Source organism: Halichoerus grypus, chromosome 10 (assembly GCF_964656455.1).
Source record: "Halichoerus grypus chromosome 10, mHalGry1.hap1.1, whole genome shotgun sequence".
NCBI classification, from domain to species: Eukaryota; Metazoa; Chordata; class Mammalia; order Carnivora; family Phocidae; genus Halichoerus; species Halichoerus grypus.
In genome coordinates this window covers 133,525,953-133,548,059 of record NC_135721.1, presented here as the reverse complement: position 1 = coordinate 133,548,059, position 22,107 = coordinate 133,525,953, and the positions used below count along the sequence as shown (strand labels likewise).

Genomic DNA, 22,107 nt, shown 5'->3' with positions numbered 1-22,107 from the left:
AGGAGGGGGAGCCACCAGCGAGGGCAGCGAGCTGGCTGGGCCTGGTGTGGGCACGGCTGGGACAAGGACCGGCGGGGGGCGGGGGGGGGGGCGCGCCGGGGATCTGGGAGGGAGTGGGAGTCCGGGACACACCTGCCCCTGCCTGAGGGGTCACCGGCTCCGACCACGGCTCCCTCACGGCTGCCATTTGTCCTCCTAGGCAGCAGCATCCCGGTAGTCACCGCAGCAACACACCCCTGCTGGCGACAGGCTGTGCCCCCCCACGCCCCACCTACAGTGCTCGCCAGGAGGCCTGGGCAGCTTCCACAGGATCCCCGCGCTCGGGCTCGGAGCCACAGCGCCCATCGTCTCCGCCCCAGGAGCCTCTGCCGGCCACCTCCTTCCTCCCCCACGTAAACAAGAGCGTTGACCAGAGCCAGGCCTGGGTTCGAATCCTGCTCGGCATCCAGCAGTTTTCTCCCATGTCTGCTCGGGACCAGGATACGGCGGTGAGCAGACTGCACAGCCTTGGCCCCCCAGAGCTTGGATTCCAGGATGGGGACAGACACACAAACAATCCAACCCATGAACTGGAGGAGGGACTGCGGGGAGTGGTCAGGGAAGGCCTCCTGGAGGAGGGAGCAACTGCACTGAGCCCGGAAAACAAAACAGAGCCCGGAAAACAAAACAGAGCCGGCCGTGGGGAACAGCATTCCAGGCAAGGGGAACAGCAACGAAAAGGCAAGTATGTGTGCTGGAACAGCAGGACAAGGGCGCCAGGCTGTCCACCCTGAGACCAGATCCCCAGACCCCTCGCCCTCCATGCCCGTCCCGCCCCAGCTGCACACACCAGGCTCAGAGAGGCCTGGACGACCCGCATCCTCACACAGCCAGGGAACGGCAAAGCGAAGTCGGCCTCCTTGTCCATAGGCTGCCTGGGACCTGTGCCCACAAGGACGGGCTGCTGGCTGGAGCCTGCGACCCTGGGCTCACCTCGGGGGCCAGCCCGGGTCTCAAGGCCATCCCTTCCTGGGCCCGTACCCACCACTGCGTCCCCTGGAGCCCTCATCTCAGGGGGCGGCCTCCTGACCCCACCTGAGGTTGGCCCCATTTCCTCACCTGCCCTGCATCTCAGCTGAGCTGCACAGAGAGCTCTGCCCCAAGACCTAGCCCTGGAACGTGCCGGGCACACAGTGCTGCTGGGACAGCCCACCGAAAACAGTCTCCCCACTGAGAAAGACAAGGGGCTCCAGCAATAGGGACGCCGCTCAGGAAAGGAGCAAATTGGAGACACGAGGAAGCGTGTGTTGGTGCGGCCCCCACCGGGCTGTCCCTGGCCCCATGAGCGTCCCCACCCAGCTCCGGGAGCCTCAGGAACATTCCTGAGTTGGAGGCTGTGGAAGCGTGAAGCCCAGAACTTCTCCAAACATGGGCAGGGATGCCCTGCCTGAGACACCCCCCCCAAGCATTTGCTAAAAATGTGGATCCCCTGCAGACTGAGAAGTCAGATAGGGTCTGGGAATCTGCATTTGACAGGCCCCCAGGGATCCTGACACACCCACACGCCGGACGCGCTGCCTAGACCCGGGCCTCATGCCGTCCACACAGCAGGACCCAGGGCTTTAAAAATGACAGGTCCGGCCAGCTGAGGCAGTGGTGACATTTACCAGGTTCTACACTCTCTATTGCCAGGACCAGAACTCTGTCCCAGCCACCACGGGGACACTCCAACCTGGTGTATTTCTCAGGCTGGGGAGGAAGGGAGCCCCCGTTTCCTGACATGCCAGGAATACCGCATATCTGCATCTATTCACCTGCTTCCCTGGAGTGCTCAGCACTCTGCAACAAGCCTGAGATAACTTACAAAGCATTTCAAAGCCACAAGAGGGGCTGTGTTACCCCATTTCCCAGAGAGGGACACTGAGGCTCAGAGAGGCCTGGATGACCCGCATCCTCACACAGCCAGGGAATGGCAAAGTGAAGTCGGCCTCCTCGTCCATACGCTGCCTGGGACCTGTGCCCACAAGGACGGGCTGCTGGCTGGAGCCTGCGACCCTGGGCTCACCTCGGGGGCCAGCCCGGGTCTCCAGGAGGCCACCCGGATGGCAGAGCAGCCCCCATCCACGACCCAGCAGCCCCCGGTGATTCTGTTCCTGCTGAGGAGCTCAGCGTATCCAGAGACTGGACCCTCAACAGGTGTGTGCACCCCAGCCTCGCATCCAAAGGAAAAGAAGGAACGGCAGGTCGTGCCGCACAGTGAGGCTGGGAGAGAGAACAGTGCTGGGTGAATCGAGGGGAAGGAGCCGCAAAGCCCCCCTCGCCCCCACAGGGGACGGGCCCCAGGTAGCCTCCCTCCCCTACGTCAGCCCCTCAGCTCTGCCTCTGGACTTACAGAGGCTGGCCTCAGGGCCCGCTGTGAGACCCAGGACCCTCCACCAGAATAGCGGATCTCAGCCCAGGCAACTCTGCCCCTCAAGGGACACCAGGCCACGCATGGAACATTTCTGCTGCCACTCTGGTGGGTGGAGTCCAGGGATGCCGCTAACAGCCCACCAGGCAGAGGACAGCCCAACGCAGAGAATCCTCTAGCGTGATCACGGCTCCCCCCACGTGGAGAGAGCCTGCCAGAATGAACTACAAAGCCAAGGGCAGATACAAGGCTCTTCAGCGCTTTCATGACCAGATGCCCTCGCCCAGGGCTGGGAAGGAGGCCAGGCAGGGATGGCGGGGCAGAGCAGAGCGGTGAGCCCACGCGCGTGCGAGCAGCACACACACACACACACACACACACACACACACACACACAGGGAACCCGCTGGGCTCTCGGGTGACACAGAACGCCCAGCCAAACCACCTGAGGGCAGCCCCGCGCCCTCCCCGGGCCTGCACATGGCAGCAGGGGGAGGTCCTGGCCGCCTGGCACTGGGGACAGGGTGGGTGTGCCCAGCACGCTCCTCACTGCCCCACCTACTCCCCAGAAAGGTCAGGGCGCCACCAACCTCCACAGGCCTGATCTTCAGGCTTCTGAAAAGGGCACAGGCCTCACAACGCTCTGTGCTGACAAAGGCTGGCCTGCCGGCCCTGCGCACTCTCCCTCCCCCGCAGCCCATGTCCGCCCCACCCACCTGGCACTCCTCATTCCCACCCCGATCCCTGAATTCTGTGTGTTCTCCACGCTACCCGCCCCCCATCTCTCCAGGTCAAGCCTCTATCCACCACAACACAACATCGCAGCAGGACCACAGTCCCCAACTCTGCTCCAATCTGGTGGCCAGAGGCTCATCTTAAAAACATCCAAGAGACCAGGTCACTCCCAGGACCAGACCCCTCCCGTGGCCTCCGCACTACGCAGAACCAAACTGCTCCCCCTATGGCTTCCCACACAACCAGGCCTCAACTTCCCCCAACTCATCTCCAGTCCCTGTCTCCACTCCTACCAGACTCAATAGCCTCCTTTACACCACAGGACCTTTGTACTTGCTATTCCCTCTGCTTGCAGGCTTCTTCCCACAGCTCAAACCTCACCTCCTCAGAGGCCTTCCCTGACCAACACCAGCACACCCCACCCACCACCAGCTTTATTTCCTTCTCACGACCTGAAACCTCCCGGTCATTTACTTTCTATTCTGCTGTTTCCTCCATGAAAACAAAAGCCAAGCCCTACAAGAGAAAGCACTTGGCGCTGAGTGCTGGGTCCCAAGCACCTAGCACATCATCTGTCAAGGGCTGAGGGCCCCAGGCAGGCCCCAGGATTGCTGGCACCCAGGTGGCAAAGCAGCCTCCCCCAGGGTTGCCAACGGTTTCCTGGGCCAGAAGTTGAAGCCCCTCCGAAGGCACTAGACGCAGCCCAGCCTGGAACAGCTCTGCTCAGCAAGTCACAGCTGGGGGGACCCTGGGGAGGCAGAACGTCCCGGCTCAATTCAAGGCTGGGTTCGGTGCTTGCTAGGCGCCTCGCAGCCTCAGCACTGCCTCTGTGGGGGTGGGACCACCCCGTGGGCCCGCCGTGAGCATTTAATGCTCTGTGCGCCCTGGAGGGCTTGGCAGCACCAGAGACCCCCCTGGGCTTGAGGGAGGGCAAGGAATAGCCCCAGGCCAGCCAAGGTGCACGGAAGGTCCCCTCTGTCTCCCAGCCGCCCAGGCCCAGCCCCAGGAGGGAGAACCGTACCAGCCAGCAGGACAGTCAGGCTCAGGGTCAGAACCTAAAGGTCGGGTGACCCCAATGCCCATCAGGGTTGCTCCTGCCAGGCACCACCATGACCTGTGGGACTGGGGTCTCACAGCCTCAATACAGTCCACTGGGGAGCCGAGACGTCGGCCAGGACCCGAGGCAACAACAGAGCGCCAACATCACCCCCGCTGACTCGGCCCGACGGAAGCCCAGGGGTCCGGAGGCGAGAACCCTGAGTTTGGATCCCGGCCTCTGGCCTGTTGCCCCCTCTGTAAGCTAAGGGTGCCACTGAGCCCGACGGAACGCCCCCTGGGTCCCCAGAGGCCCCTTAAGAAGGCAGAGGTCTCGGGCCTCCGAGCAGCAGGGTCTGCGAGCTCCCGGGCAGACGGGGTGCCGACAACAGCCGAGGGCAGCCGGCGCCCCGGGGCCAGACGACCGCTCTCTCCACACACTCAGAGCAAAACTCAGCGAGAAGAAATCGCCGCAGCCCTAAACGATTCCATTTCCGAATGCAAAGCCACCCCCAAAAATAAAAAAGGCAAATGAGCCCGTTTCACTTTTTCTGCCCCCTGGAGGTTTTTGCCCGCCGGGCCGGACCCGCACGCAGCCGCTGGGGGCGCCAGCTCCGGGTGCAGGGAGGGGCATCGAGCAGGGCGGCGCCCGCAGCGGCAGGAAAGAGGCCCCGTGCCCAGGAATCCCCGCGGGGGGGGGGATGTGAAGGCTCCCGGGGGGCCACCAGCCAGCAGGCCAGTGTGGGGGCAGCGGGCACAAGGCAGGTAAGACGTGCCGCCGTGGGACAGCGCCAGGCCCCGGCACGGCATCTCCACCCCAACGTGTCCAAACCTGAATGCCTACTGTTCCCCCAAACCTTCCCCCACACCTGCCCCCCTTCCCCAACGCCGATCCAACCCTCCATTTGCTCAGCCCAAAGCTCTGGAATCTTCCTGGGCTCCTCTTTCACACATTCTTTAAAATGCATCCAGAATCCCACAGCTGCTCACCCTGGCGGCGGAGACAGCAGCGACCATGGCCTTGCACGTGGACTGCCGCGGGGGCCCCAGGGCCTCCCTCCTGGCCTCGGCAGTGCAGGCCTGCCCGGCAGCCCGAGGGACGCTCTCAAGACACAAGGGACCCAGCCCTCATCCGCTCAGGGCCCACCTCCGTCCCGCATCACTCCGAATAAAATCTAAATGCACCCCTGGGCCCCCAACTCCCCTCCCGCTGCTCGTGCTGGCGCCCCAGCCCAGCCGCTCTCCCCCTCTCAGCGCCTCCTGCCACCTGCGCTCCCTGCACGCACCCCTCTGCTCCAGGCTCCTCTGCGTCCCTAACCGGGCACAGCTCCCCCCTCGTCCCCACGGCACCCTCGGCCTGCTGCAAAGCAAGCAAAAGCATCTGCTGACCAAACTGGCTGAGTGAATGCCCGGCCTCCTCCTCCCACCCACGTGGGAGGGGTCGGGAGCATGAAGGCAGATGTCCCCCCACGACCCTGCGGAGCCCCCATCCTGTCCACACAGAAGGCGGGGAAGCTGAGGCTCCAAGAGGAAAAGTCACGGCCACGAGGCATCGCGCACAGGAATCGTGTAAAGGGCCTCCAGCCTCCTCAGCCATCCCCGCAGCAGGAAGCCTGGGAACCCCTCCCCTGCCCCCCCACCCCCGCCCCAAGGCACCCACACGGTGCTTCGGACACCAGACAGCCTGTCTGTGCTCCGGCTGCTATGCCTTGGCCCGAGGCTTCTGGACGGGGCTCTCCAGGCCTCAGCAGAAGGCCCTTCCTGCCAGGGCAGTGGGCCGGAGCGAGGAGCTCATCCTCCAGAGGAACCCCAGAGCCGCCCGGGGGCTGGTTTCTGTTACAGCCGCCGCGGACAAACAACAGGTGTGCACGGGCGGCCCACGGGGGAGGGCCACGCGCCGGCCCACGCCTCGCTCCAGTGGGTGCCAAACAGGAAGCCACGGTGTGGGGAGCAGGGCCACCCCAGGCACCCTGAAAGTAAAAACAAGCCAGGTGACGCCACAGCGGGCAGCAGCTTCCTCCCCGCCCCCATGGCCTCCGGCTCTGACCTCACTTCCTGCCGCGCCCCCCAAGATGCTGACCCTCCCCTCCAACCGCCCCCCGCAGGGCTCTGCCATTCACCTCCGCGCCCCAGGCCTTTATTTACTTTGGATTATGAAATAATGGTAGAACCCCAAGAAGTTGCAGGGAAATCCCGTGTGCCCTCCTCCAGTGCCCCCCCCGGGTGGTGACGTCTACACCACCCAGCGCGTTACCAAAACCAGGAGCCTGATGCCGGCTCGCGGCTCTTAGCCAGGCTGGAGGCCCTGGTCAGATGTTGGCGTGTCCTTCTAGGGCACTCTATCACAGCACAGATGGCCCGCCCACCATGACAAGCACCACGCAGAACCGTTCCCCACGAGGAAGTCCTCCTGGCCGGCCGCCCCGTCACTCCGCCCAACACCACCTCGGGACCTTCACGTGCACAGAAGAGTTTTTAATGGTCTGGCTTCCCCGCTGGAAAGCGAGCACCCTGAGGTGGGAAAACCAACTGTGTCTTTTTTCTGTAAAGTATCCTGGGCCCAGGGCCTGGCATCCAGCACATCAAAGCCTTGATGAATGAATGAAGGACTCCGAGCCCTGTGTGCTCCACACTTCTGGGGACATGGACATCTTCCTGTCCCTCCCCAGGTCCCCTCCCACCCTGGTGACCCAGGGACTGGGCTCAGACCCCTCAGCGTGCACACGCCTGTGGCCTAGTGATGGCGAGGGCAGGGGGGGCCTCACGGGGGGGATGGAGCCCCTGAAAGTACAGGGCACAAACCGCCTGAAGAGGATTCTGTGGCATCAGGCCGTCAGTCCTGGGGTGTCTGGTTCTGATTTGTCTAAGAGCCGGTCAGAGGGAGGTGTAGGGGCTTCGTGGAAGGAAGGAAGGCGTTGGAGCCACCCAGCCCCACGCAGCGTGAGCTCAGGCAAGTTTCTCCTCACCCATCTCACCCAGCACCTCCATAAGCAGCTGGGCCCACAGGCCTTGTCAGAGCGCTGCCGCGAGATGAGTCCCTGACAGATCCCAAGTCTTCCTGTGTGGCGGTAGTGTCCTGGGCCCCATCACACGGACGGGGAGATGAGCCGGGGCAGACCCTGGGATCCTTGCTCCAGCACATGGCAACCCTGCTGTCTGGGACCTGGGGCCTGCCCCCCCGCCCCCCGGCACAGAGCGGGGCTTGTGCTGGACTGGCATGCAGGCCACAGCAAGGCCCCCTTAAGAACGGGAGAACGGGGACGGGGGCTGTGCCCAGAGAAGCAGCTGGCCCTTCAAAAATAACCCAAGGAGAGGCTCCAAGTACAGGCAGGCCCAGGACAAACCTCCGATCCTGGCAGGCCCTGGGCCCAGGCCCGGACACACACCCTTTAACACGAGGAGGTCCCTTCCAGGGCAGACCCAAAGCTCTGCCCCGACATGTGCCCTCCCCAAACGGCTGTGAACTCTCCTGCCTGCAGGCTGTGGACTATCCCTCCCGGGCAGCCAAAAGACGCTCAGCTGGATGGCCTACGGCCTAGTCGCTTCCTCCTGTGATTAAATCACTTGTCACCTGTCAAGGAAGGACCCTCCAAACCTCAGGCCTTGGCCCCAAGTACAGTTACAGGACACACAGCTCCAGTTAGGTCCTGAAAGACCCCATTCCACTTTAAAAAACGGAGGGCAGGGGAATCCGAGCCAAAAGCCTAACACGTAAAAAGTTCTCAAGAGAATCTTCCGCGCTCATAAGTTTACGGCCCAGCAGGCGAGGCTTCTGCCGTGGCCTTGCCCAGAAGCCGGGCTGTGGAATCTCTGCAACCGTCCAAGGCATAGGATCGGAGCCAGGAAGCCTGCGGGAAGTTCGGCCTGGCAGGAGAGGGGTTAACTGGTTTCAAAAGCCCGAGCTGCCCGGCTCCCACCGTGCCCTGGCCAGGGGCAGGCCAGGCCTCGCTGCCAGCCCGCAGCTCACAGCGCCGACTGCTGAGTCAGACCAGCCGCGCTCCTGCCCGATTGTTCTCGTTCGCAAAGACAAAAGACAAAAGGGACGCTGACGGCCCAACTCTCCCAACTGAGGAGCACTGGGCGGCGGCGGGGGGGGACAGCTGACCCCGGGCAGCCCCGCCCCGCCTCTCTGGGGGCAGCACCTCCAGGGGCCCCTCCCGCCACCCCGGAGCCCAGCAAGGCCTGGTGGGAGGCGGCGTGACCCTGAGAGGCTTCGGTCCACTGGCCGCTGGAAACGAGCTGGACGGTCCCTCTGACCCCTTGTCCCTGTTTGGGTCTCCGCCCCTTGGCAACCAACAAATAGACCTGGCGGCCTCTTCATCGTCACGGGTATTAGATGCCAGCCAGAGATTCAGTTACAAAACACTGTCACCTGAAGTCAGGAACGCACAGCAGTAAAGTCTGTGTTGACCCCCCACTACCCTCGTGTGGGTGGCACTCAAGGGGCCCTGAGGGGAAAGGCTGGGGCACCCTGACCACCTGCCCACCCCAGAGAGTGGCGGTGGAGTGTGGGTTCAGAGCCAGCCACCCTGGTTTCAGATTGCATCAGTCAGGTCACCCTGGCAGACTGTGAACCTCTGTTTGCCTCAGTTTCCTCATCTAGGAAGTGAGGATAACATCGGTTCTGACCTCAGAGCTGTTGTGAGGACAGGAGGGAACGGGTGGGGGGGCACACACAGGGGCGCGGAGGCCCGAGCCCTAGGTGGCTGGCACTGTGGGAAGCGCTTAGCATTTCCATCGGGAAACAACAGACGAGACACCTGGATACTCAGGAAGAAGAGGTTAGCTGCCAAATGGGCCCAGCTGGACCGTGCCAGAGCCGGGATTCGAACCCAGGTCTGCAGGCTCCAGAGCCTGAGTCCTGACAGTTACTGGAGCCTTAGAGGCAGCTACACTGGATCAGAAAAGAGCTCGAACTTGGGAGGGGAAGGCACTGCTGCATTTGAAGGACAGAGCTGCAGGTGCCCCAGGCTCGTGCCCTGAGCTTTGTGCAGCTGGCCCCCCCTCCGGCCCCGGTCCCAGCCGCCTGGGATGGACGGGGAACAGAGGGGAGGGGGAAGGGGAACTGTTGGGAACAGAGCCAAGGCTATGGAAAATGAGAAACGCCCTCCCTGTGTGACCTGAACCCCAAAAAGGAAGGACCTAGGGTGATGGCAGGTGTCCCCAGATACCTTCCAAGACGGCTCCAGACACTGACGAAGCAGATCCCAGGGCGAGAAGGAAACCCAGAACCACCTGCTCCCAGCCGCCCCCGGGCTCCCTCCCCGGAGAACAGACCAAGAGCTGAGCTCCCACACACGCCGATCCACGCCAAGGCCACCATACAGACACAGATGCTGCCTGTCTGGGCAAGCACCCCCAAATCACCCCCAAATCGGAGGCGTGAAGCAACTCCTCGGCCATCTGTTTGACCCTCGCAGTCCACCCGAGCCTCGCTCCCACCCCTACTAGGGAGCCGGGCTGCTCCGGAGCTGGGCCTCTTTCTAGGGCAGAGGCGCACACACGCTCGCACAACTTGAAGCACAAAACCCAAGCCCGGGATCTGGTCTCTGACAGCTTACGGAGTGCTAACGTCCCACAAGGGGCCGCCTGTCTGGTAAGGGCCCTCGCCACCCCCGTCAACCTGCTCCCGGCACTGGGGCGCACAGCCGACATCGACCATGGGGCTGGGAAGTCACACCGCATGGCGGGATCCTTTGTGCCCCTAAAGTGTGTGTCCTTCCACAAGCAGCTGCCAAGAATTATTAGAAGTTAAAAAAAAAAAAAAAAAGGCGAGGGGAGGGTGGAATGGGCCGCACCAAAGCACGTCACACAAAAGGCCCACAGGCCGGGCCCACTCAGGCTGGACAGCTGGCCCCGGTCCGGTCTCACCTGCCGCAGCTCTCCTACACACCAGACCCTGGGTGGCAGGGACCTGCTGCCACCATCTGTCAGGCACCAGGCGGGTCACCAGGCCCCCCGAGAAGAGCCCAGCCGCCAGTCCCACAGCTTGTGGGCCGCACTTCCAGAGCGCTCACGTGCCCCCAGCAGGCCCATCCGGAGCTCTCCACCCACAGGACTCAGAGATGCTGTGACCATCCCCGTTTCCCAGGGGAGGAAACTGAGGCACAGATGGCCGTGTAGACCACCAGAGCTCACACACCTAGTAAGGGGGAAGCCAGGATTTGAGACCAGGCTGGCAGGCTCCCGTGCCCATGCGCCACGGCCTCTGTCGGGGGCGCAGAAGTGTTCTCTGCCTTCTCTCAGTTCTCCCGGCTTACTCCGCCCTCCCCACCCTCGGGACGCCATCACGTTTCTGGAAGACCAGAGAAAGTGACGGTTCTCCGACAAGGAAAGGCGGATGTGAACAGCATAACCAATGCTGTGGGGCCCTGGGGTGAAAGACTCCTTTGGACCAAGGGGCGCCCATGGCCTGCTCCGGCTGGTTTGCCGCCCCCCCACCCAGCCCCGAACCCTGCCCCCAGCAGCCACATCCACTCACCCATAAGTCCGCTGGATCAAGGTGGGGTGCAGCTGCTGCACGCCGATGGCAAAGCCTAAAATACGACAGCAGTTAGGGGCTCGGCCTCACCCCAAGAAGCACCCACCCACCCCGCCCCCCACCAAAAGACACAGATAACGGGCTTCCTCTGCACTCCCAGGCCGCCGTCCCTCCAAGCCGAACGCGCCTTGCCGAAGCAAAGCCAAGGGAGCGGGGTTGCAGCAGCCCCTGGGTGCCCGCCCTCCCGATCTCCAGCCCGGGAGCTGACTGCCCCTTGCCGCCAAGACAGCTGACGACTGGGTGATGCGCCCTCCTCACCCTGCCCCACGGGTACATGTGCCTAGACCAAGGGGTCCAGCTCCCAAGCTAGGGAAGGACGGCCCCGTGACGGCTCTGCAGGCACATGATAGCTGACGGCCACTCCTGGGGCAGGGCCGGGGAGGGGGGGCCGTTTCCACCCCACGGACACCAACACTGAATATAGCAATCAAGACGAGCCGGGGAAGGAAAACACGGGCTCTCTCACCCGTCTGGAGGCTCCTCGGCTTGGCGCCCAGATATGCCAGGTTCACGTTGGCCTTGCGGCCGTCGATGTTGGGATTAGGGTCTTTGCAAGCTCTCTCAGCTGCCGCCCGGTCGGCCATAGTAACCTGGAGGAGCACAGACGCATCAGGGGCTTCCCTTACTGGGTGGGAGAAGCAGAGAGCTCTGCTCTGGCAAGGGGCCCTCACGTCCCCCTCCACCGGGGCCAGTGACCCAGAGCCTCCGGCCCAGTCCCCACGGACCTCCCACCCCGGGGCCCTCCCACAGAGGTGCCCCTGGATTTCAGCTCCTCCTTCCAAGTTCCTGTGCTGGGAAACCTAGCCTTCAAGGACAGAAAAGATCCCCAGGGGAGACAAGGCACCCTCCCCCGCCCCAAGGAAGGCACGGGCCCCAGCCGGTCCTGCCTGCCAGCCAGTGGGGGGTGCGAATGTCCTCATGGGAGGGGCTGGGGGCCGCTAGTTAGAAAGGAAGTAGGAGACAATTCTTCAAGCCGTTTTTCACTTAAACTGATGTTTATTTGGGGCGGTTAAGGGAGCTCTTGTAAAATACTGGAGGGGAGGGGGTGCTAAAGGCCCCCAAAGCGCCCTGAGGTGAAGCCTCCGCTCCTGCTTGCTTGTTGCTCCAGGAAGTCCTGGCCGCAGCCGACTGTCCCCAAAACCTCTCTGCAAACTCAGAAGTGCTAATTGAACTCAGCGGTTCTCCCTTTTAAACCGGGAGCGGGGTGGGGGTGGGGGCAGGGAGCCGGGGCCGGGTAGCGGCGGCCCGACCGGCTGGAGCGTGAACCCCCGCCCCCGAGCTCAGGAGGGGGCGGCAGGTGCCGGGGCGGCTGGGCGTGCGCCCGCCGGTTGACTCAGCGCCCCCGGCGCGATAGGTGCGGGGCGGGGTGTGCGCCCGGCCGCGGGGCCACTTACGAAGCCGTAGCCGCGGGACTTGCCCGTCTGGCGGTCGGTGATGACCACGGCCTCCTCGATGTCCCCGAAGCCCTCGAAGTATTTCCTGAGCGAGGCGTCGGTGGTGTGGTAGGGCAGGCCGCCCACGAAGATCTTGGTGAACGTGGTGTCCTTCTGCGAGCCGTGCATGGCGCCGGGGGCGGCCGGGGGCCGCGGGAAGCCCGCGCTCGGGGCGCACGGCGCGGGCTGCAGCAGCATGGGGGGGGCGCCCCGCCGCCTACAGACCCGGGCCGCGCGGCGCAGCGCTCATGGGCGGCGGCGGGGAGCGAGCAGGGCAGCAGCGGCGCCGGTCCAGCCGCCGGGCCCGTCCACTCGCGGGCTGCTCGCGCTCTGCGCGCCTCGCTGCGCTGCGCTGCGCTCGGGCCGGCGCTGCGGGCACTCTGCGCCCCGGCGCCCGCCCCCGGGCTTTGTAAGCGGCCCCGCCCCCAGCCCGCCGCGGCCCCGCCCTCAGCCGCGGCCACGCCCCGCCACGGGCGCGCAGGGGCCGCCGGGAAGCGTAGTCCTGGCCCCGCCCCGCCGCACCCCGTGGGCCGGGGAAGCCCTGGGGCGGGGCGGGGCTCTCACCCTGGAGACGAAAGGGACGGGCGCGCGGCAGGCGGGTACCGCGGTCCCGGGGGCCCTCTGCATGCCCGCCGGATTCCAGCCCCCCGCCCTCGTGGAGCGCACGGTCTAGTGAATTAGAGGGAAGCCGAGGGTGAGCATCATGTTTATTGAGCCAACATTTATCTCAGGGCGAGGTAAGACACAGCAACATGTAGTAAAAGGTGAAATGATTTTTGTTTTATATGTAAATATGATTCATTCGACGAATCCTTTTCAGGGCCCCTCATGCGACAGGCACTCCAGGATGGGGGCTGCATGGATGCACAGGCTTCCCGGAGGAGGTGACGAGGCAGGGGGAGTTGTTCTGGCCTCGTCAAAAGTCCATCCCCACCCCCATGCCCATATCAGGGATTCCTCCCTCTGTGTGGGCGACCCGGCCGGGGGTAAAGGCAAGCTGAGGGCGGTCCGGTCCCTCTGTCCCTGTCCCCAGCCACAGAAACAGGCCATGTCAGGGCCTCTGTGAGCTCCACACCAGGCAGGACTGGCTACAGCACTTGTTCAAAGTTATTAGGAATTTCACATCACACAGGAGAGCATTAAACCTAGCGCGGGGTGTTTCTGAGCTCGGGCCCTGAAGCTGGCCCCGGCACCAGCATTCCCCCCGGTGGGTCACACCGCCGTGCAGTGCAGAACGCCGCTGTGGGGCCTCGAACCCTTGGCGTGTCCGGGCACAGTTGTGCACACACTTGAGAACTGCAGCTCTAATGGGGTCACTTCGGGCCGAGCCTATCGCCTCGTGGGGGACAGCGGGACACAGGCCGGGGTCTGCGGGACTGGGAGTGGCACGGCCAGCCATGTTCCCTAGTCTTTCAGGGGTTTATCCAGCACCTTCTCGGTCTCGGCTGTGTTTGACTCCAGGCCCAGACGGAGTGTCTCAAGTCCCTGGACCCCTGACCCTGCTCTCCTTCCTTCCCTCAAATCTGTGCCCTAGCCGCCCCCGACGCTGGGAGGGGAGCCCCCAGTCTTCAGCAGGCCTCCTAGGGACACAGTTCCCTGTCCCACCTCAGTCCTATTCCTCATGTTCCTCCAACAGCTCAGCCACACTCCTGCCTCCTTCCAGGCCTTTGCCTCATTGCTTGCCCTTTATCCTGCTTTTTTATTTCCTTCCCAAAGTACTTCTCCTCCCGAAGCCCCGTTCAGTTCACCTGTGCGTGTACGGCCTCCCTCTTCTGCTAGGTGAGACCTTGGATGTTTTGCTCAGGCTGTAAGACCTGGCAAGCAGAGGGCCCTCGGGAAATGTTTGTTGAGTGAATGCACGATGAAACGGAGGTGAGGAGAGCTCTCCACCAGACAAGGGGCCCTCAGAGAGCCCTTTGGAAACTTTGATTAAAATTTGATTAAAGTGTGGCCTAGACTTGTTTCCTAGAGGCCAGGGAAGGCGGCCATCACCCGGCCGCGTGATCGTGGGCAAGCTGGGCCTCAATTTCCCCCTCCGTGGCAGACAGGGCCTCTCGGAGGCTGCCCCAGCCCGGGCCAGGACGAACTTGGGCGGGGTGGGCGGTGCCTTTGCCCGGGGCGCCGGCAGCCGAGGCTCTCCGCCTACAAGTCCCAGAGCCGCCCGCGCCCGGCCCCGCCCACCCCGCGCCCCGAGCCCCACCCGGCGAAACCCCGGCGCGGGAGGAGCGCCGGCCTGGAGCGCCGGCCTGGAGCGCGGCTGCACGCCGGGAGGCGGGCGTCTGCGGAGCACGTGCTGGCGCCGCGGGGGCCTGGGCTTCCCCAGCCGGGGGCGGCCGCCCAGGGCGGGGACACAGGCCCGGAAAAGCGGAAGGCGCGGGGCTCGGGAGGGGCATCTGTCCACCCCCGGCTAGGCGGGCTGGCTGCGTGCACCTCGCGCTCCTGCCCGGCCCGGAAGCGGGGGCCTCCTCCGGCGGGGGGCCGTGTGCGCCTTAACGCGCGGATGCCTGGGTAGGGGTTCCTTCACTCGTTCATCCTGTGGCCCCGTAGGTTTCTGCATCCCCGACCTCTCCCGTCGGGTGGCGCCACTTCCCCACGTGCCCCCATTTCTGCTTGGGAATCGGCTATTCACGCAACAGATCCTTAGGAACGGTCCGTCAGGTGTCAGGCCAGGGTTCCAGGCCCCCGGATACTGCAGGTAGGAAACAAGCATACACCCCCCCCCCAGGGGCTTACATTTCAGGAGTGGAGAGACAGGAATGAATGAATGAATGGTGAATATTATGTTTATATTTAGGTAATTTTTCTAGGGCGGTGAGAAGGAAGCAAAGAGGAGCAGACGGTGATAGGTGTTCTTTGGAGTCAGGGAAGGCCTGTGGGAACTGGTGAGAGCCAGAGCCATTGGAGGACGGCGAACAGCAGAGAGAACAGGATGCAAAGGCTCAGAGCCACCAACATTTATCCAACAGTTTCTGAGTGCTGGGCACTTTTATGTGGTCGATCCTCACACACCGCTAATACGGATAACGTTCATTTGTTTGGGGCCAGGTCCTTGACTAGGTGACCTTACATATATTAGATGATTTAACCTCAAAAGTCTTTGTCATCTGTCGGTACTATTAGCCCACTTTTAAGAGGGAGGGCACTGAGGCTCAGGGTTGCTTCCCCAAGGCCATGGAGGGCCGTAAATGATGACCAGTCCATGATCTCATTTATTCTCCCCACAGTCTTTAAGGAAGACTTGTGTCTCCCCACTTTGAGGGCTGGGTGGCTGGGACCGCAGAGAGGTTAGGTGAAGTGAGAATGAAGCTGAAGTCTTAGGGGGAGAGCCCAGACTCACGCCTCTAGTCTGGAAACACGGGTCCTTGTCTGAGACCATGCCTGCGTGTGAACACTTGTGGGTTGAATTGTGTCTCCCCCCAAATATGTTCAAGTCCTAACCCCTGGGACCCACGAACCTGACCTTATTTGGAGGTGGGGTTTTTTATGATACAATCAATTTAAGAGAAAGTCATATTGGATTAGTATGGGGCCTAATACAATAACTGTTGTCCTTACAAGAAGCCCACTCGAAGATGTACACACACGTGACAAAGAGCAGAGGCTGAAGACACGCATCTGCAGGCCAACGTGCGCCGTGACTGCTGGTGGCACGGGAAGCTAAGAGAAAGGCACGTGTGAAACAGATTCTCCCTTCTTTGTGCATTCAGAGCCCTCCTGACACCTTGACTTCGGACTTCTGGCCTCCAGAACCATGAGAGAATACATTTCTGTTGTCTTAAGCCACCCAGTCTGTGGTCATTGGCTGCGGCAGCCCTCGGAGACTCACGCAGGTGGAGGTACTGAGCAGGACAGAGCCCTGAGCACATGAAATCCCACAGCCTGTCACTCTTGGGTCTGGGAACCACCTTCAGAGCCAGCCGAGTCCTGGGTGTCATTCCCGGACCCAGGCGTGGGAGGCAGCCCTGTACCCGCTCTGGGCTTCAGCTGCTCAGCCGAGAGAGGGTTCTTCCACTTACAGCATCATCCTCCTCCCCACCCAACTGGGAACAGAACCAGCACCCACCTTCCCGGCCTCTCCCGGCCATCTCCGGAGCCTGGGCTCTTTCCCTCAGCGAGCAGCCAGGCTAGTACCCCAGCATCCCAGCTGCATCTCAGAAGCACCATCTGGTCTCTAACATCCCTCAAAAGCTAGTGTCCCTGCCCAGTCCTGCTCTCCACCTCCGTTCGCTTCTCTAGGGACTGGCCATCTCCCGGCCCGAGGCCGGCTCTAAGAGGGCAGGCCGCTGTCTGCGTTGTTCCCCGCCGTGTCCCCAGCGCCTGGCACAGGGAGGACACTCAGTCCATGTGTGCTGAGTGAGGGAACAAACACACGAATGAGCCCATTCCAGAAGCCCGGGATTGGGGGTGTGGAGGGATCTTTGTGGAGACCCAAGGAACTCAGGGTGTCTGTGGACTCAAGCTGGGGGTTGAAGGCAGGCTGCGGGGGCGGGCGGGAGCGTGCAGGCCCCCCGCGCCCACCTCCACCCAAACTGGAGGCTCGGGGAACCTTGAAAGAAAACATCGACGCAACAAACAAAAGAGGAAGCGCGGGAGACTTGGGGCCTGCAGACCTTGTTGCGTCGGCTGAGCCCGACTGGCCCGCGCTCTCGGCTTGGCAGGGCTCCTTCGGGCTCACCCTCCGCACATGGTGCCTTCTTCACAGGCATCGGTCTGGGGGTGGGGGCAGAGGGCAGCCCAGACAGCCCCGCATTCGTGTCCTGCACACATCACACGTCTGCCAGCGACAGGCCCCCCTGGGCCTCAGTTTCTTCAGCTCCAAGATGGGCGTCACGCTAGCAGCTTCCTCATAGCGGCTCTGGTGGGGCTGCAGGACACAAAGTGCTGAGGTCGTCCTCACGCTGAGTGGGAGCTCGGTAAATGCAAACTCCTGCAATTTTCGGGGTTTTTTTTTTTTTTTTTTTTTTTTACCAACACGCCTCAGTCTCCAGCCTACACAGCGGCCTGAGGCCAGGTGGGGAGGTGGGGACCTTGGCAGCCCTCCCACCCAGGCTCCTTCAGGGGTTCCCATTGCCTGGGGGACACAGTCCCAAAGCCCTCTGTTGGAGATGCCCTCCCGACCCCCAGCCGGTGTGGAGAGGCCCAGCCTGCCCCAGCCGTGTGCGCTCTCAGGGGCCCTCGGCTCTGAGCGGGCCTGGGACCCCGGGCAGTCTGCTGAGACCTAAGGCCCCTCCTCAGACAGCGGTTTCAAACAGTAAAATGGCTAGAAATGCAAAGGAAAAGAGTCACATTAAAATACAGCTATTAAAATATTTTTTAGAAGCAAGCGTGTGATTCAGGGCTGTGTGCCCTCTCGCTGAGGGGTTAGGTCACCAGAGCGAGCGGTGCCTTCACGGCGCTCTGGTTGTGAAGCGGCGATGAGCAAAATGCCCGCGAGCAGCGTGCCGTGCGGGCTTCAGGGTCACGGCTGCGGCCCAGGGCGCCCGGCTGGCCCGTGTCGGCCCGCCTCCGTGGAGAAGACTTCTTCCCCATCAGGCTCACAGACCCTGCGTTCTGTCCCCGGGCTGCAGCGCCTTCGCATGAGCTCCTCTGGCCAACGTCCCACGTTACCTTTACGGCTTAAAGCAACACAGATCGACCCTCTCGTTCTCCTTATTCCGGAGGTCAGAGCCCAGCAGGGGCCTCCCCGGACTCAAGTCACGGTGTTGGCAGGGCTGGAGGCTCTGGGGGGGCAATCGGTCCCCTTGCCCTTTCTCAGGGGCTGGGTTCCTTGGCTCGCGGCCCCCGCCCCCCTCCTCAGGAGCTGGTGCTCAGTGGGGCAAGCGGCTCGTGAGGCCACCTTCGGGGCTAATGGTCGTGTTTCATCCGTGGACAGCTTGGGCCACCGCCTCGGTCAACCTTAGAAAAGTGGCCAGCGCGGATTTGAAACAACATGGATTATAAACACGGCAGTTGCCCCTCGGAAGGCTGCACACCTTTTTGGCACTCTACAGGTTAGCGGCTGTGCGGGGAAGCCCCTCGCCCCGGTGCGGTGTGCGGCTGACCCCTGAGCTTCCAGAACTCCGCGAGAGCCAAGGCTAGGGAGGGGCGGAGCCCGTCCCTGCAGTGGGAGCGGGGGTTCCCTGGGGAGCGCTGCAGCGTGGCAGGTGCATGAGCCGCTTGCCCCAGGAGCCCAGGAGTGTGTTGGTGAAGGTGGCTGCAGGTACCGTGTGGACACGGTGTCTGTTCTGGCTCGATGGTGGGGGCAGGGGGCACCGTGTCTCACAGTTGAAAGGGGAACGGCTACCTGGGAACGCTGTCCTAGTCAGCTTGGGCTGCTGTGGCAGAGGACCACAGACTGGGGGGCTCAAAAGACAGAAGCGTATCTCCTCACAGTTCTGGAGGCCAGAAGCCAAGATCCAGGTGTTGGCAGGGCTGGTTTTTTGTGAAGCTGCCGTCCTTGGCTTGCATCGACGGTCTCCTCCCCGCGTCCTCACTCGGTCTCTCCTGGGTGTCGGTGTCCTAATCTCTTCTTAGGACACCAGCCACACTGGATTAGGGCCCACTCTGGGGACCTCATTTAATCACCTCTGTAAAGGCCCTGTCTCCCAATGCAGTCACATTCTGGTGCACTGGGGGTTGGGACTAACCACAGGAATTTGCGGGGCGGGGGGGGGGGGACACAATTCAGTCCATAACCTATACCTACTTTGCTTTTGCAGGCAACTCGTAGAATTGTGCTTGGGGCCTCCCATGTGGGTCAAGGGGCCCCTCCTGCAAAGTCCCACTGAGGCGGCCAAGGACTGGGGTTGTGTTATAGGAGGTCCCAAGAGATGAAGTGGCCCCTGGCACCAGGGTACATGCCACGAACCTAAAGACAGTGGGAAACCCCATGCCTCAAAGAATTCCCTCAGTAAAACTCAGCCTCCACTGCACTTCTGCTTTAAAGGTCAAGCCCAGGGCGCCTGGGCGGCTCCGTCGGTTAAGCGTCTGCCTTCGGCTCGGGCTGTATCACGGAGTCCTGGGATCCAGTCCCGCGTCGGGCTCCCCACCAGCGGGGAGTCGGCTTTTCCCTCTCCCTGTGCCCCTCCCCCTGCTCTCTCAAATAAATAAATAAAATCTTTAAAAATAAAAACATAAAAAAATAAAGGTCAAGCCCAGAGTCAGAAAGGTGCAGACTGGAAATGCAGGTCTACCTGGTGCCGGAGGAGGCCCGGGGTCAGGAGGGGGGCGCTCAGCCCTGCTGAGGAAGGCCCTGGGGGCACAGGGAGTCAAAGGCAGCCCCTCCAGGCCCTGGAGTGATGGTGACACTGCCCTTCAGGCTACCAGTGGCAGCTGAGTGGCTGAGTGTGGAGGCTGCAAAGCAGAGGAGGGGCCTCATGCTTCTGAGCCGTCCCCCTCGTGGAGAAGAAATGGAGGCAGGGGGAAGCACGCTGGCGCCTGGATGACCCGAAGGCCAGGGTGGGTTTGGGACCTCGAGGTGCTGGTGGTTGAGCTGCTTCTTAGCACTTTTGACCACCCCCTCCCTGCCGCCCCACCCCTCCCCCAGGGGGAAACTCCAGGGATAAGATCGCCTGCCAGTTCTCTTTAGGGGCTGACTCACATTTTAAGCAAGTATGCATCAGGCTTTTATTTGCTTTGGAAACAGCCCTCACCTTAGTATTTCTCACTATATTGATGCAAAATTCACAACAGACTTACAGCAGGCTATAAAATGACTTACTCTGCTTCTATAGGCCTTGTGGTGACATAACACCTGTTGTGATAAAAAATACTCAAAAAAAAAACCAACCAAACCTCTCAACACGACAGCCACATGGTTCTCCTGCCTCCTCCCCCCTTCTGCTGCTGGGGCTCTATGGAATCAGGGTGCCCTCACTTTGCAGGAAATCCCGCCGCTGAGCTGTGAAACGCAGTCTCTGGGCGTCAGCCCAACCCCTCACGGGAATAGGATGCTTGTGTTGAAACCGCCTCCTCCACCTGCAGCCTGGAGGGATTTCCCACCGACCAGCACATGTGCCTCTAGAGCGTTCAAAGTTACTGAAATTAGTCTCAAAATGGCCCTGTTGGCCCCTAGCACCCATCTGGGATGGAGGTTTGCATTTCCTTCTCTTTCCTTCCCAAAGCAAGGCAGAGAGAATGCCGAAGGGTGAGTGGAGACAGAGTCGCCCACACCACAGGCAACAAAACTTCAGTGTCCCATAAGGAAACCGGGGAGGGGGGCATTGTATTTTAAGTAGAAAAATCAGGAATCTGACCTCTAAAAAATTCTCGACTTTAGTATTCTAAGGAGGCCATCAATCCTTGTAAAGGTAAAAGTATAATTTTAAAGGATATTTTTCTAACAGGATAAATAATCCTTCAACCCCACTTCCCAACTATCTTACAAGCTTAGTAACAACACCACATGGAGAGCCAGCACTCACTTCTTTGAACAAGCACAAGTCCAAGGAATAGAATACACAACATACACCCCTGAGCCTGGCACTGGGGTCGTGGGCGCCACCTCCTGGCGGCCTGGAAACACAGCCCGGGGCTGCGAGAAGCCGCCTCCAGACAATGGAGGTCCCAGGACAGCCGGGTCTGTGGACATTTTGGCCCCATGGGAGAGGAACTTCCCACGGATGTCATCCCACCTGGAAGTCAGAGCAGTAGCAGCTAGAATTTGAGCACTCATTATGGGCCAGCCACAGCAGCACCCTGCGGGCTTTAACTCTGAATACTCCCACCAATCTTTTGCAAATGCTGCTCTCAATGTCTCCCATTGGACAGATGAGGTCCCCAGGGCTCAGAGAAGTAGAAATCACATGCTCAAGGCCCCACAGCAGGGATTTGGAGGCAGGCAGTCCATGTTCTTAACTATGTACAGTGTCATACAGGTATTTCAAACATCCTCTTATAGTCAATAGACAGTCCTTTTCTCATTTGGGGGAAAGTGCAAGGAAACGGTCATGACTGGTACTCACGGCAGTACTATGGGTCCTCAACCACGCTAAGGCGTAACAGGGAGAAAAATCCCAGTCCAGGACACGATTAACATCTGTAACACATATACACGGAGACACATACATACACACGTAATGGTAGCAACGTTGAGCAAAACAATACTTACCATCACTGTGTGTGAGCTAGTGAACGTATAAAATATATTTTAATGTAGTCTTGCAGCTCCATTAAAAACATGCTAGTCGCAACAACTATAGTCATTTCACAACCTACGAGGAGATCACGATTTAATCTGGAAAATGCCGACTTCCGTGTTCCTAATGTGTTTGGTCATTTCTCACAGAGCCCCTCCTTCAAAGGAAAAATCACATTTTGCTTGAATGAAAAAAAAAAAATTTCCCAAGTCACTCCAAAAATGGCAGAGAGGTTCTACCAAGCAGCCTAGAACATACAGAATAACGTCCCGTTAACAGAATTCTCTAGTGAGGTATTTTGTCCCTCGAAGAAGACGTTAGGTGGTATGTTTTAACTTCCATTGTATTATTTCATGGCTTTTTATTGTCTTATTTTCATTGTGTAAATGTTTATGGTTACTTTCTAACTTTGGGCAAAAGATAACAGTTTTCCATATATGTAATCTTTTTCTTTAAATTTATGGCAGTGACTAATTTTGTGGGGGCAACTGTGTTTTTTAGAAGTGGATCGACTTAAAGAAAAATAAGGAAATCATGGTGAAACTGGTGACCAGATGAATGATGAATGTGCTTAGGAAGCTGCATGGGAACCAGCCCGGAAACACACCAAGCATCTGAGCAGCTTCTCCCTCGGCAGAATCCCGCTCCTCAGGAAGAAGGGCGAGGACACATGGTCGTAAGGTGGCTGCTCACCCTGTTCTACCAAATCCCACCCAAGCATCCTCGTGTCCAGGCCCAGGACAGACGAAGCCGCCCCTCACACGGGTCAGGCAGGCAGGGTTTAGGAGGCCCCCTCGATGGCAGAGGACTCTGGAGAAGCTCACAGACACGCACACAAAGCACCGCGTTTCCAGGCCAT

The 22,107-nt window shown here is 60.9% G+C and overlaps 1 protein-coding gene and 1 long non-coding RNA gene across 7 annotated transcripts in view; one reads left to right on the top strand and one right to left on the bottom strand.

Annotated features, from left to right (window-relative positions):
* LOC118555906 (RNA-binding protein 38) overlaps nt 1-12,519 on the bottom strand; it is a 72,721-nt gene extending 60,202 nt beyond the window's left edge. For 5 of the 6 annotated variants that reach the window (XR_013442102.1, XR_013442104.1, XR_013442105.1 and 2 more), the window contains exons 1-3: nt 12,094-12,519; nt 11,166-11,289; nt 10,640-10,694 (exon numbers count right to left, since the gene is read on the bottom strand). Coding sequence is in view for 1 of the 6 variants with exons in the window: in XM_036124342.2 (XP_035980235.1) it covers nt 10,640-10,694; nt 11,166-11,289; nt 12,094-12,330 (416 nt within the window). In the remaining 5 variants the exon portion in view is untranslated. The remainder of the gene's footprint in view (nt 1-10,639; nt 10,695-11,165; nt 11,290-12,093) is intronic. The other variant, XM_036124342.2, reaches the window with a different exon arrangement.
* A 1,852-nt stretch (nt 12,520-14,371) lies between these two features.
* LOC118555903 (uncharacterized) lies at nt 14,372-17,074 on the top strand. The gene is made up of 2 exons (XR_004927208.2): nt 14,372-14,827; nt 15,691-17,074. It is a non-coding gene; the product is annotated as an uncharacterized LOC118555903 (long non-coding RNA).
* The last annotated feature ends 5,033 nt before the right edge of the window (nt 17,075-22,107 follow it).